General features: G+C 36.5%; 1 protein-coding gene across 1 annotated transcript; it reads right to left on the reverse strand.

Annotated features, from left to right (window-relative positions):
- Window positions 1-946: 946 nt before the first annotated feature.
- On the reverse strand, window positions 947-15,244 carry LOC129305519 (cell morphogenesis protein PAG1). Its single transcript, XM_054945526.1, has 12 exons — window positions 15,132-15,244; window positions 13,553-13,670; window positions 13,215-13,481; window positions 13,015-13,116; window positions 12,093-12,450; window positions 11,889-12,002; window positions 9,643-10,271; window positions 9,320-9,516; window positions 8,252-8,474; window positions 6,982-7,101; window positions 4,930-5,709; window positions 947-4,254 (listed from the first exon to the last, which is right to left on the reverse strand). Exons 1-12 carry the CDS (start codon window positions 15,242-15,244, stop codon window positions 1,195-1,197), a joined length of 6,081 nt encoding a protein of 2,026 aa, XP_054801501.1. The 3' UTR covers window positions 947-1,194.

A 15,244-nucleotide genomic window follows, 5' to 3' on the forward strand; every position in this document is an offset into this window, starting at 1 on the left:
TAAATATTTTTAAATATAATATTATAAAGAGTAAAATTATATTAAAATTAAAATTTATAATATCTATAAAGATTAAAAAGGTTTAGTAATTTAAAATATTAGTCATAAATGTTAATATAATTTTAATCTTTATAATTTTATTTTTTAATATATAAAAATTAATATTTAAATGATTAAAAATATAAAAACTAAGTTGTCAAAATTTAAGTTTAAAAATTAAATTAAAATCAAATTAAAACTTTAAGAATTAAGTTATGAGTCAATTTAAAAACTGAATTACAACTAAATTAAAATTATAAAAATTAAATGATTATTTTTTAAAATTATATTTTAATTCCAAGCTAGAGTATGTCTAACATCCTCAATGATTTCTTTATTTTTGCCCTTCCAAATATTTATTTTTATCCTGATCTAGAATGATCCTATTTTTATCTTAACATGATTAAATAAAAAATGTAAACAATAAATTATTATTACTCACCTGAAAGATGAATGATTATTTGATATTTGATAATCTAATTGATTCCTAGAGTTCAAACAACAAACTTACTCTGTTCAAAAAAATAAAACATTTTATAAAAAATTAAATATTAAAAAATATAAAGTATTTTTAGTCTTTTAAAATATAATTATTATTTTTTTAAAAAAATTACTCCTATTAATGAATGACTTTATATTTATTATATAATATTTAATAGAGACAAATATAAAAAATAAAATTAATTTAAAAATAAATAATTACTTTATTAAAAAATAAAATTTAATTAACAATATTTTATATTTTTTAATGGAGGAATACATTATATGGGGAACAAACTAACTAGTATATATATAAAAAAAAAAAAAGCGTGTCTCGGCTCTTCCGAATAGCCTGTAAAAGAATCTTTCCGTCTATTCCATAGCACATGGTGGTGAGAGAAACCCAAAATACAAGAACAGCGAAAGGTACAGAACATACAGCAGCTCCACCAATATGATTAGCCACGTTTAACATAAGGAGAACAGTGTAGCAATCTACATTAGCTTAAATTATACACGAAATTTGAATCATGGAAAGGACTTGTCTGTGAGACAACACATGCTACAAAACTGTGATACAAGTGTCTTTAAAATCCTATGTACAGCTTCAAACTCCCCTAAAACAATCCTACTGCATCTTTCAACAATATATATACAAATCATGGAATTTTGCATTCATGGGTTCCCTATATTAGCCACGAAAGGCACCAATTTCCTCTGGTCCTTTCTCCTACCTAGAGCACAGTTATTCAGTACCCGACCAAGAATCAGGCGAGTATTCTGCAGAGCAGCCTCTCTTGGTGAGGTCCCAGACTCGGTTATCCCACCCTGTGTTGGTGCAGAAACTGCACCAAATCCTGATCCCATCCCATATTGCAAAGGGCCACTGCGGACCTTAAATGAGGTCTGGGAAGCAAGTGACTTCTCATCAGATCCGCTGATACCATTTTCAAATGACACAGCATCGTGTGAATGAGAACCAGTTAATGGACTGCAACTTTGTAGAAGGGCCTCTAAGACACTTAGGGCTTCCCAACACAACGTGCTTTCCACCAACTGAGAGACAATTGTGTACATATGGGGACTCTGCGCAGCATCCATTGGAGTGTGCTGGAGGAGAGCTTTGAGCGTGAGCAGAATGACCCGTTGATACTCAACTGGCCCTTTTTCCAGTAGTCGCAACAAATGCCCAAAAGCCAAAGCTGAATGTTTTGGTAACCACTCATTGCACAGTAGTGGAGAAACACACGCCAGGAAATTATCTATGTTCTTGATCTCACCTCGAGAGTAAGCCACAAACACAGTAGCTAATTCATCCAATGATTTTGCTCGGCACCAAATTGCAATATTGGTCGCAACAGAGCATGCTTTTTGATATTGATGTTGGAGAGGCGAAGCAGGACCTATCACCGGATCTTTACTGAGCTGAAGGCAGAGCCAAGGAAGTAATCCAATAATGTGCATCAGGAGTCTTGTCTCAGCATCCCCAAATATAGAGTCACATGAATGCACTGTAATACGTGAAAGGACATTGACAGAAACACTGTGACTGACAGTGGACATAAGTCCTCTAAGAACAAGAGGCTGCACTCCTTCAAATGGTGGCAAATGTCCTTCTTGCAGAAGTTCAAAGCCACTTCTGGATTCTGTACGCTGAAATTCTCCCAAATCACTATTATCAAGTTCATCTCGAGGCATGCTTGAGAGAAGCACATTTTCTGTTGTTCGCTCACGGAATGATAACCGATCAATCACATGAGAGAAAAGCTCAAGAACCTGGCGGTAGACATGGACAAAATCTGTGTGCATCATAGCAACACACCCCCAAAATAGTTGCGGATAGAGTATCACCTTTTCTGGCTCCATGTTCTCCACCATAACTTGCAAAGTCATTAAAATTTCCATAATAAATCCTAAGACTTGAGGCACTGGGTTTCCTAGACACCTATGCAGGCACCGAAGAAGTGATACACAAGCATCACTTGTTACACTGGGTCGAAGGGCCCGGTAGATCTGGTGGGAACGACAGGCAAGGTGTCTTGATGTGCACTCCATAGCCCATCTCAAAGCTTCTTCTCCCCAAGTTTCTCGAAGGTCTCCTTGGAAGAAGATAGCATCCACCATGCTCTGAACTAGGGCAGAAAGAAGAGCAGCACTTGGTAGCTCAGCTCTTACAACTGTGGGATCCTCATTCTCCCACATCATGCTTCCCCGCTTTGATTGTACATATTTAATCAAGCTCACAACCTGCTGCTTGTTCTCCCTATCACTATTTTCCACCTCATACTGTTCCAAGTGACGGCCAGCAAGGGAATATAACAAATTAACAAGCAAATGCTGGCAGTGTTCTAATACAGTGTCTTCTGAGCTATCCATAGAAACAAAGATGACATGAAAGAGTAGAGGCAAGTATTGCCGGAAGTCTTCGTCATTCTCATATGCAATTTCAGCAAGTAGAATCAGAGCTATATCTGCATGTGTCAGGGAATGCTGCTGATGACCCTGCAAGGCTGATTGAAGTTCTTTTGCATTCACACCATGCATGGCACCCCCACCATGCAATCCATCTTCACCTGAGTTTGGAGTGTCAACAAGGTAATCTCCACTGTCCCGTGAAACATGGCGGCTCCTTAAGCTCCCCGCTGAACTTTTAACACCCATTAAAGGTCCAGACATGTTAACCAGTGATGGAAGGAGCTGACCAGATCGCCCTGTATTTACTGGAACAACATTCAACTCTGGAGGCATTGGACTTAATGGGCCTGAAACACTCCGTCCAGTCATCCCAGCTGTTCTCCAGCTTAAGCTTCCGCTGACATTTCTAAGTGGACCATCAAGAGAACCTCTCACAAGCAAAGGGGACATATGTGGCTGGTTATCCACAACAGCTGCCATCTGAGCCATGGCAGGACCCTGTGAAAACTCTAATACAAAGTTCGCAGTAGCATCACCCTTACTTGCACTTGGCCCAATTGGCTCAATGCTATCCTCTAGAAGCCGCTGAGATAATTGGAAAACTAGGTGATCTATAGTGCGCTGAGGACATATTCGAGCTAAATATAGACTTACTCGCTTTGCAACAGAGAAATATGTGGCAAATACACCACTTATTTCAGTTGATGCATTTGAATCACAATCTTCAATGCCTTTCGTGATCAAGAAATCCAAAACAGGACTGATGTTTCTGTTTTTGCAAGCAATGGTACTCCATAGTTTCTCAATTTCATCAGGGAACTGGTCTCCATGCCTCCAAGTTACATAGTAAAGACTTTTCAATAGTCTTTCACTCCAGCCTTCCCTAAGTTTCCAGAAATTAAGGTTCTCTATCCATGGAGCCATGCAAGTTAAGACCTGGTGCTGAGCAATTATATCCACTGCATCTAATTGCCTCTGCATGATCTCTTCACAAAGAAGCTGGCTCAGTTCAGGATGATCTTTGGCAAGCTTGCAGGAAAGCTTGTATTGAAATTGTTGGTAGGAGTCAGGAAGGTTACCAACAACAGCAGCACGATAACTTCCTGAGCCCTCAACACCATCCTCAGCCCATTCACGGACAGAGAGGGTCTCCAGCATCTGAAGGGCATCATCACGAATTTGTCTTGATGGATCCACGACCTTGTAAAGGATCAGGCTCAAGAGTCTCTGTATTTCACAATTTGGTATCTCTTGGCGCATATATACCTCAGCTAGAACGCTGAAGTACCCATCAGCTATAGCAGGATCAGAGTAATAGCACTGCATGAAAAAATTAAGTTACATAAGGTTTTATGTTGATGGCATGATGTCAGAAGCTGGATTCTTCTTACAAAATGGAAGATACAGATAATGCATAAAAGAATTCAGGCCAAAAAAAGGATGATGCATGGGAAGAATGATTTGAAAGTCAGGCAACCAGTATCACTAAGCTCATGAGCCCATAGTAAACCTGTAAAGTCTTTCACAACTGTAAGAACAGTTGAAGTGCATAATCTTAGGTGAAACCTGTAAGTTCCCATCTCACAGAACGACTGTAAAATGCACTCTTCAGATGCATTTCTGTCTAACTGAATATATTGCTTAAAATATAATTTTTCATCTTCTTCATTTCTTCAATTAGGCAACTAGGCCTTGGCTAGTTAGTAGAAGTGTACAATTGGGTGAAGCAGATTTTGACCACACACCTCCGAGAGGAGTTTGGTCAATTACTTTATTATCTCCCCTATTGCTAATGCCTATGCAGTCACCTGCAAACATCATGCGTCCTCAAGCACTCTTTGACTTTTTCCTGATGAATTATTTTATTCATACCCTCTAGATGGAACAGTAATAGAAAAATACCCATGCAGTGGCTTTTAAATAGTGATGATACTTTACAGCTTTATAATCTTCACCTAGTCAAATGGCTATCAGAATGAGATGCCTAACACATACCTGATCAATGCAAGCAGGAAAAAGGTCCAGATTTGTGAGCAAAAGATTCTTCAAAGCCAATTTTGCCAAAGAAACACGATGATGCCCACCCCTATGCCTATCACGACCAGCAGTTCCACGGCCACCATCTCCCATGTGCTTGGAATACAAATATGATGGAGTTCTTGGATCAGCAGGTGAGTAACCAAAGGGAGCCCTGGGGGCAGGCTCTATGAACAGACTATTAATCCAAGATATCACACGACCACTCATTTTCCTCGCACTGTCATCAAAGCAAGGTCCATACAAAAGCGATGCCATTGCATTCATGGATGCCCACTGGATAGCCTCAACCTGTTCATTCAATTCTTTGTCAAATGATATTTTGTCCACAGAATCTTTTGACCGTGCATGTTGAGAAGACTTGTATCTATCAACTTCACGCCGATAATCACTAACACTGTCTTGACCACAGGCACTGCCAGTATCATCTGACCAGGAGAAGAGAAGATCAAATAGTCTCTTTCTAGTTCTAATGTCAAATTTTTCTGATTTTGAATCAACAAACTCTGGGGCTAATGATCTTAGAACACAAGCAAGTGCATAGCGGAGGGGCTGCATATCTTGAAAATTTTCCGGAGGGGCTGTTGAGATCAGCCTAGCTGTTTCATCAATGAATTTAAGATAATGGAGACGGAGAACTGGCTTGCGGGCAAGCATGCCTGGCCAAATGTTTTCTGCAACAGTACGGTATATGTTTGCAATGTGGATACGGAGTTCTTCACGGCGAGACTTTTGACTCTACATTCACAAAATATATCATGTAAGTACCAAGCCATAATCCAAAATTTGGAGAAAAAGTAATCAAAGTAACAATAAAGAAGTTTTAATTGTTTCACCTCCATTAATTTAATTTAACTAACAACGTTATTGTATTTAGAATTTCAAAGTTCTGCCAATGTTTTTTTATTGTTTTTTCCCATATATTATCATTATTTTTAACAACGTATCCTAAGCTTCAAGGACCACGCTTTTGGATGATAAGAATTGGTACCTACACCCTGCCCCAAAGTAAAAAAACCCTGCACCACTTGAAATATATCATCTCCAAACCTATCCCATGCTAAAAATAGAGAAGGTTTTCAGGCAGGAACAAAAAATAAAAATTTCAAAACTATGGACCAGTTTGAAAACCCAATTTAGTGCTGAAAAGATTATTTTTCTGGCAATTGTCACAGGCAACTGCTATTACTAAAATCTAAATGCAAGAAAAAAAAGAAAGCACAATGTATATGGGGGAATGTCAATGAATTTTTTTATTTAAAAAAAAATAGACTAACAAGTGATATTCCCTCTTCTCAAAAATATAAAACATTTTTAATCGAATCTCACCATTCAATAAAGTAGTTAATTGGCTTCAAACTAATACCATCTGTCCATATTTACCCCTATTTAATAGAGTGTTTCACTTTAAAGTAAATATAAATTGATTTATTTATTATGGGTGCTTTTGGAAAAAAACACAATGATTACACCTTGAAACACTAAAAATGCCTTACATTTTTTAACATTTAACCCCTAAAAAAATGCTTTATATTTTTTAACGGAGGGCATAATAGTTTCCTATAACATATTCAGGGTATAAAATGAAAATCTTTTGAAACTTTAAAAATTTACCTATTAGGTCTCAAATCAGGAAACTACCAATAAATCACTCAAATCAGGAAAAAGTAGCACTGATACATGATCGGAATCTTCAAAAGTAGAGATTAAAGAAGATTTACTTTAAAGCAGACAATGGGAAGATTAAAAACAATTGGAAAGAATATTAGAAAGCCCAGTTATAAAGTAAAATTTTCTTCAAGTCTCACAAATGAGAATGAGGTATTTTCCACTTTTACCATCATGCTTACTAGCACTAATTAGGAATGGAGGGAATGCTAAATTTAAAGTGATTTTTCTCTTCCTTGGATATGAATGAATTGTGTAGCTCAATAAGAAAAATAGACCTCAATGATATTGAAAATGCTGTAGAACTAATTAAAATGAATTCTATAACCTCATGAGCAATACCTTCCACTTGGGTTTTCCTTCTGTCTCCGAAGAAACATCTTCAATAAAAGATGCAAGTTCAGCAAACATGATTTCGCATGCTTCCAGGTGCGAGTGGCCAAGAGCCATGGTGGCTACATGCTATATAAAAACCTCTTCAGCCAAAAATAGACACCAAAGTGGATAGAAAATGAAAGAAAAAATTAGATGCCCTCATAACATTAAAACTGTAGAACGCTAGTACCAAATAATCCTCCCAGTGCCCTTCCCACTAAAAAGAAGCAAAACTCAAATTTTAAGGTAAAACCTCATTTTTAGTTCACTATCAGTTAACATCAAAGGGCAAATATAACCCCCTCCCCCTCCCCCAAAGAAAAAAGGTTACTAACATCATATCAACTGTTTAACATATCAGCTCTATTTAAGTAGGTAAATTGCTGGAATCTCAGGATTAGTACCAATTCCATCATCTTGGAGATTTGAATATGAATCCCTTGTCACCGGGAGTAATTATTTTTCATCATATAAAATTAATAGTTTTCCCACATAAACAGACATCGTGTACAATCCTATAAGAATTTTCAAGAGTGACATCCTACTAATAACCACAGAAAACATGAGGGGAAAAAATCAGCGTAGCAAACTAATCATCTAGGAAAGAATAAAATTGAAATATCCATTTTTTGGATAGAAAATAAAGTTACAGGATGAGCTCTACCACACACACACAACAAATCATTTATTGAGGTTTAATTGTGAAGGAGAAGGACGGGCAAGAAGACAAGAATCACAAAAAAGAACTGAAGAGGGGGATTCGGCCATATAAAATGAACGTGTAGCAAATCACATATTAATGAGACTAATCTGTTTATGAATTCCAGCAATCATTGTATAAGGTCAACAATTACATATTAAAGTTGTCACATGAACATTTAAGACCAGCATACCATATCTCTTGTTTCACTTCTGTACTCTTTTAACTTTTCAAATATTAAATGCCCCAATTTTACCATGAAAATGATCCCATAGCACAATAACAACCATCACAATAAGTTGGAATTATTCTAGCAAAGTCATATACAACTCTATAATGAAAATTTTATTAGAATAAACACATAATTACGGCAACAAATATGAAACAAAACAGATCATCAATCAATAATCAATTCCATAAACATTATAACTTAACAGCATGGAAATAAATATTAAAAAATTGTCCTGAAGTATGCCTGCCGGTGTTCATGTAAACATAGGTTTTACAAAAGGGATCAAGTTCATTGAGGATACTCACAATATGTGCATCGGATCCAGATTTCAATGAAGGGAAAATAAGATGGCAAAGTTCTTTGGTTACTACAGTTCCACCAGATTCTCGAGCAGCTGGTGGACATGAACAGACAAACATAGCATACATGAGCCACTGCTCCAGTTTATTATCAGCATCCTGCGATGGATGAGCCTTTCCACCCAACTCAATTGGGGTAATATGAGCAAGACGCTGCATAACCTCTATCCTGCCAATGCCGAAGACATATTACACCATCTTGCAATATTTATCTTGGAAGTGGATCAAGGTATAAATTAGCTGAACGAAGCAGGATAACGTGTGTGTGTGTGTGAGCATCACAAGTATTTATTTATTTATTTATTTTTGAGAGGGGGAATTTTCACTTTCACTTTATATTAAAAACCAACAACTCAATTAAGGGTTTTTTCCCTGCAAAAAAAAAAAAAATAGTTGGCATACGGGCAAAAAAATTTCTTCTTGCCAGGTTAGGAGAGCAAACCCAACATAACCATCCACTAAATAGAGAGAGAAAACATTTAGATATTATCCATAAAAAAATCAACGCATCTATCCCTTCATGTTTATTACAAGTCACTTTAATGAAAGCTGAATCATGGTGCAGGAGCATCTATGGAAACCAAAAGAGTGACTGGATTTCTGTCCACACTATGGTAGCGGACATGCTACTCTGACTGAAGTTGTGCGGGTGGGGTAGCACCATTGTTTTCAATTTCAATTTTGTCCTTGTGTCCTTTTTCAAGTTATTTCAGATGGCCTAGGATAGACTCTTCAGGTTTATTGAAAAAAAAAAAAAAGAATAGACTATTCAGCGGCTGGAGATTTGTTAATAATTAGGGATTCTATCAATATATAAAAGGATTTTTACCAATGTATTAGGACCATATAAGATCAATGTAATAAAATAACATTTCTTCTCTTTCCTAGGAAGTTTAAGCACAAGACCAACCCCCTTTTGCTCTCTTTGCTCATTCTTTAAGTATCTCAAGTGCTGCAAAGCATGGATTGCAGGGAAGGAGGCAAAAAGTTAAGGAAAAGAAGCATGTTACATACTTTGCTTCCAGGACAGAGCTTGGACAAAGCTCAGCAGCATATTTGACAAGCTCACTAAGACATCGAGCCCACCTGTTCTTATCAGGGCTCTCAAATATTATAGATTGAAGCGTCACTTCAGGGGGAATGGCATCAGATTCTCTTCTCAAATCAAAAGGTCGCCCTGAATCCCAGTAGCAGTTCTGGACAATCTCATCCTGTAGCACCAAGATATTTAAAATTTTAACAAAATAATAATAATAATTCCATTTTTTATTAACAAAATAATAATTCTGCCATAAGTAAATTTCAAATAAAATAAAATAATGAACAGTTATTAATACCCCATGTTCTTCTAGAACATCAATAATAAATATTGGCTCAGCTTCATATTTCAGAAGATGATTTGGCAGCTCAATCCTCAGGTCCCTGATATCATTTCTCAAGGCCCGGACACACCGCAATAATTCTAATGCTGTATGCCTAATTTGACTATCAACAGATGCAAGGAAAATTACACCAACTGCATCAATTTCTGATGCACGAAATTCAATTGCTTCTCCCATGTGTTGGAAGGAAGACTTTCTAAATCTCTCAGCTTCATGCCCCAGAGGCCTGGCATCTTGAGCATCATTTTGCATTCTGTCATCTATTAGACAAGATCTCCAAAAACGCATTAGTTCCAGCAGGCGTCCTAATGACGTTTGAATGAGAAGAGGGAATTCATCTGGAAGTCGTAATATGAAGTTGGCCATCCCCTTCATTACGGCAAAACGACGATGGGGTAGGTATTTCACAATGCGGTTTAGTACTTGTACTGCTTCCTCGCGAACACCAGGGTCAATACTTATGCCATGTTGGGGAATTATTTCAGTGATTTTATCACTTCGTCCAACTTCTTCTATTAGATATGGGATGCACTTTAACACAGAGCGGAATAGATACCCTTGAGACCTTTCCTTGGTTACAGCATCTACAAAATATAGAGAACAAAAGGGTATCAATGCAGTCGGAATTTCGATAGAAATGTGAAAATTTGAAAATTCTGGGAAGGATTGTCACTTTGGCTAGTTTAAAAATCAGAAATTGGATCGTTATACAATGAAGACAATTGATATAAATGAGATACTAATTTCAGAAAATTTGAATAATAAAAATCACATATATCAATGTGATATTTAGATAGTTTAAAGAACAAGTTAAAAATAAATACCATGAAAATAGGAAAGGCATGCAATCCCCTTTTGTAACCTTTAAAGGGCTGCTCCAAGAAAGTCATGATTTTAACAACAAAACTGAAAAGAAAAATATCATGTGCATTTTGGACCATTACTCTTGCTACCATCTTTCCCAAACTCTCTCATTTCTCACATTCCTAATCTAAATCTTCTATTTATTATCCGTTTATCTATGCTATTTAGGACAGTAGAGAGAATGCTTCGGAAAGCCTTGATAAAAGAAGGCTTGTATTTCATATATTTACCTGTAGGTTGTTTAATTTGAGATACATAATCAACGGGGGGGCTTCTATGCATAGCTATATAGAGAATATAGAATAACCAATAATATTCTAATGCCCCTTCAAGATGGAGCATATAAAATATGTGCACCAAGTGTGTTACAGAAGTAAGTTATATGACCCTTGATTCAACAGCACTGCCAAGAGTAGGAAAAGTGATTGTGATTCACAACACTAATATAAGAGTAGCTGGAGAAGAGCACTGCTGATGCAATGCAGAGAATAGAGAATGGCCTGAGAACTGCAAGAAAAGTTGTCAGAATTCTGCCAGAAAAGACACCAGATGATTGTTGGAAAAGTTGACCAAATAGGCCAAATGCCATGTTCTCCAGGAAAAGTGGCCGGAGCACTTCCAGAAAAGTTGTCAGAAGAGGACTGATAACCGAAGAAAGTGGTTGGACATATGTGGACGAAAGGAACAGAGCTCCCCAAAGTGAGGAAAGCTATATCCCTGGAACCACACTACTACAAAAAGCCAACTCTTCTTTTCCTGTGTGCTTCAATACCATGTCAAGGGAAGCTTGCATTACAAGTATTTATAAAGAGTGAAAGTCGTTTAGCTCAAGATACAGCTGATATGGGACTTGGACAGTGTTACAAAATAACAAAAGAGGTAAAGTGATACCATTCTAACATTTAGAAATTAATTTTTCCGTTCACATGGATAGGTATATTGGAAGTGGTTAGGAAGTCAGTTCAAGCAGGTCGAGCCGTTAGCACCTAAGGCAAGTTAGTTAGGAATCTAACAAACGACTCCTTAAATAACTGTCGTACAATGAAATGGAGCAGCTGATTCAGTTTGTGAATGAAATTCTCAGTCTTTCAATCTCTTCTCTCTCTTCTAGTCTTCTTTCCCTTGCCACATAAATTTATTTAATATATAATAAAACAAATAGAAAATATAGCAGTACACCATACGAAAGTGTGACTAAAAGAAATTATTTACTCAATAAATTCATTAACAAAGAATAGACTCTCCCTATTTAGGTTTAAGTTTTTGCAGCCCATCAACTATAATATGCTTATTACACTATAATGGTTTTCTGGCTGCCATATATTTCAAGAAATTACCTATTGTGGTCTTTGAAGATGTCAACAGTGCTTGACTGTATGTTCTATGACATGACCTTAGTATAGACTCAATGGCAGCTTTCACTTTGGGAATGTAGTGGCCAATATCATGACCTGCTGGCTCAAAAAAGCAGAGTTTTAGGATTTAGACATCTATAAATAACCATTTTCATCCATTTATTATATGCTAATGGCTAGTTTTACCTTTAAAAATATCCAAACCCACATACTGACCAGAAGGCAGCATGACAATAGCAAGCAAAGCACGAAGGCCAATAACCTTTGCTTCACTAAGGCTGTCTTGTTTGAGCAATTCTAGTAACATGTGATTCATAGCAAAATCAAGATTATGTTCAGCTATCGTTACACAAAACTCAACAAGTTTATCATGTTGGACATCCTGAGTAAGCATTCCTTTCCTTAGAACTGTTAAGAGTTGTGAGGTTACACTGTCGAGGTAGTCCCATATACGATTTGGGGCCTGGTTAGCCGCATGGACACTCAAGTAAAATTTTAAAACTCGATGAAGACAATCCAAAGCCATGAAGCGGTGATTCTTATCCTGCAAGATCAAAACCAGAGTAATGAAAAATTATTGAAATATTTTAATTGAAAGGAGAAAAGAAATTAAAAACTTGATTAACAAGGAAAAAGCATTTCTTTTTTCTTAACAGAGAACGTGAAATAAATATAGCACACTCAGTGGCTGGATTTTCTGGAAATCATGCAAACAAAATTTTGAAAAGGAAGTCATTCATGTCACCCATCCTTATATTAAAGTAAATGAAACCTTAATCAAAACCAATTTCAAGGATGAAAGAAAATAACTAATCCCAGAAAGGGGGAAAGGCAGGGAGAGAAAGAAAATAAGAAAAAGAAACAAAGCTCAAATAAAAACCATAATTTGCAAAAATCAGTCTGTTTTTCTTTTCCCAGAATATTCATGCAAGTAACAAGCAGCAATTAACAATATCAGCATGGTATTATAAAAGCCATGAGAGATGACAGTCTAACTAATTCAAGCTCGAATTATATTCAACCTCCAAAACAAAATGCCAGACTGAATAGACTCAATTTATTGTATGCCATAGTCAATCCAAACAAAACATATATGCTTTGAACTTACTTTAAGAAGCTTGTAGAGTTGCTCCATGTGAGGACTTAAGTTAGTGTGGAATATTTGAGGATCACCAAGGCAAAGAAGGAGAATCACCAACGGGTAACCAACCTGGATGGTGAAACAGGATTTGTATATAAATAAATAAAACATCAGTAGTCTTAGGATTTTAAGGCAAGGAAAGATAGCAGAACAGAAAAGAGAGTTACAGCAATGTGTTTGCTCTGTTTATCCATCCAATGCACAAGCTGACTTCTTATACGTCCAACAGCTTCGTACCAGAATGTAAGTGCCGGCTCTACACCAGAAGGTGGCCACTGGCTTTTCCCGCCATCTGCAAGGGGTGCTAGGATGTTTGACAGCATATTGCATAAAGCATGGTGAAGTTCACTTTTGCGTTTATGTGGGGCACGGTTTAAAGGGTTTGCTTTGGCCACAAAAGATGCAGATGCATTCAAACCACCCTCCGTTTTAACCTGAGAAGGAGCATATACTTACACCAATTTTTATAAAAATCTTCCGGCAAGTACTTATATTTTACACATACCCCCAGTTTCAGGTAACGCATTCCATTAATGATGCTAAGTGTTTCACTTCTGGCAACATTAGTGTCAATTCGACGTGTATTAAGTTCCATGAAAAACCGCTCAGTCACAGAACTAAACCTGCATAAACAGCGTCAAAATGGATTAAATAACCAAAAAATATTTTGTTCTTGGGATAAAGACATCATGAACTTCATGTATTTAGCCATGACTCAACTGTACCATATATCAAATGTATGGATCCAGAAGCACCCCTATAATTCAAACACTAATAGACATGCACGCATGCACAAAGGCGCCTCTTGCTTAATTATGCAAAAATTACAGAGTTTTAACAGTTATTGAGCAAGCCAAGCTCGAATCTGATGTAACACACTCACACACACTTGCTCTAACCTGAACAGAGGAAGAGAATAGAGAAGTATAGAAACAGAGAGGGACAAATGGGAGAGCGAGAAAGCGAGGGAGAAGGGGGGGGGGAGAGACAGAACTGAAGGGAGAGGGAGAGAGCTTCAAATAACTCAAACTAATTCATTCATTCATCTAGTCTACCCATTACAAGTACAACTTAGTCTATTTAAACAAAGCCATAACGCCTAATAAGGAAACCTTAATAACATCTCCATATAAAGTCAATGCTAAGATTTCCTCTTACAAAATATTAAAATAACACAAAAGAAACAACTTATTAAAATAATACAAGAAAACCTATTTCTTCCTAGAATAATAACAATCTACTGGCCTAGCTTTCTTCAAAATATATTATTCTTGTATTTCATCAGAATCACTCCAACTCTAATATGAAGAGCTACAGTATAAACTTTATTTCTTCTCAATTAATCCATAACTAAATTAGAAGCTCTGGAAATTCAGAAACCAATTTGGTTGCTTTGCAACTTTATTACCAAGTTACCGAACCATCAGCAGAAATTTAAGTATTGAAAGAGAGAGAACAGGAACAACCCAATTAGCAGCATAACCTTCAAAAAAGTGAATCCTGTAGAAATCCCATTAATTGAAGATTTTATATGCTTGCGTTTATTTGCTTTAGTAGGAGATTATTTTCATTCATTATGGAGATTGTTTAGGAATGTATTTTGCTGACTTGCTGCCCTATGATTACTCTAGTGAGTATATATGCTCTGTCATCTACAGTATGGACATAAACTAAGAAATCAACTAAAGCTAATAAAGAAGCTTGAAGTGGTGGAGGGTAGAAGTTCAGAAAATTCCAACTTTATAATGTATTCATTGTAACATCAAATTTCTTCTTTGATTACAGTAGATTTAAGCAATGAATAGAACACCTACCCTTAAAAAAGTAAGCATAGACCACCAATGCCTAAGGTCCTAAAGAAGAAAACTACAAATTCAGAAATTGCAAAATTAGTCAATTCTTAAATCAATTTAAAACAGCTTTAATTCACCAAACTGAGCACACCTTGTGTAACTACACTGACCAGCAAATGAATCTGACACGATAATTCCATCACTAAATATTTCTTAAATCTGCCCAAATAATGTTAAACTATTTTTATGCCATAAATAACTGATTTCAAGTGCAAATCAACAATGAAATACCTGATGCGTGATAAAGCACCCAAGAGTTGAGCAACTAGGTCCAAAAGAAGCCCCCTCAGATCAACCAATGAGGGATATTCAACCTGGCTAACAACCCTGCAATAAGATTTCAT

This window comes from Prosopis cineraria, unplaced genomic scaffold (genome assembly GCF_029017545.1).
Source record: "Prosopis cineraria cultivar Desert tree isolate PC_DT_omini unplaced genomic scaffold, ASM2901754v1 PC3, whole genome shotgun sequence".
Taxonomy (NCBI): Eukaryota; Viridiplantae; Streptophyta; class Magnoliopsida; order Fabales; family Fabaceae; genus Prosopis; species Prosopis cineraria.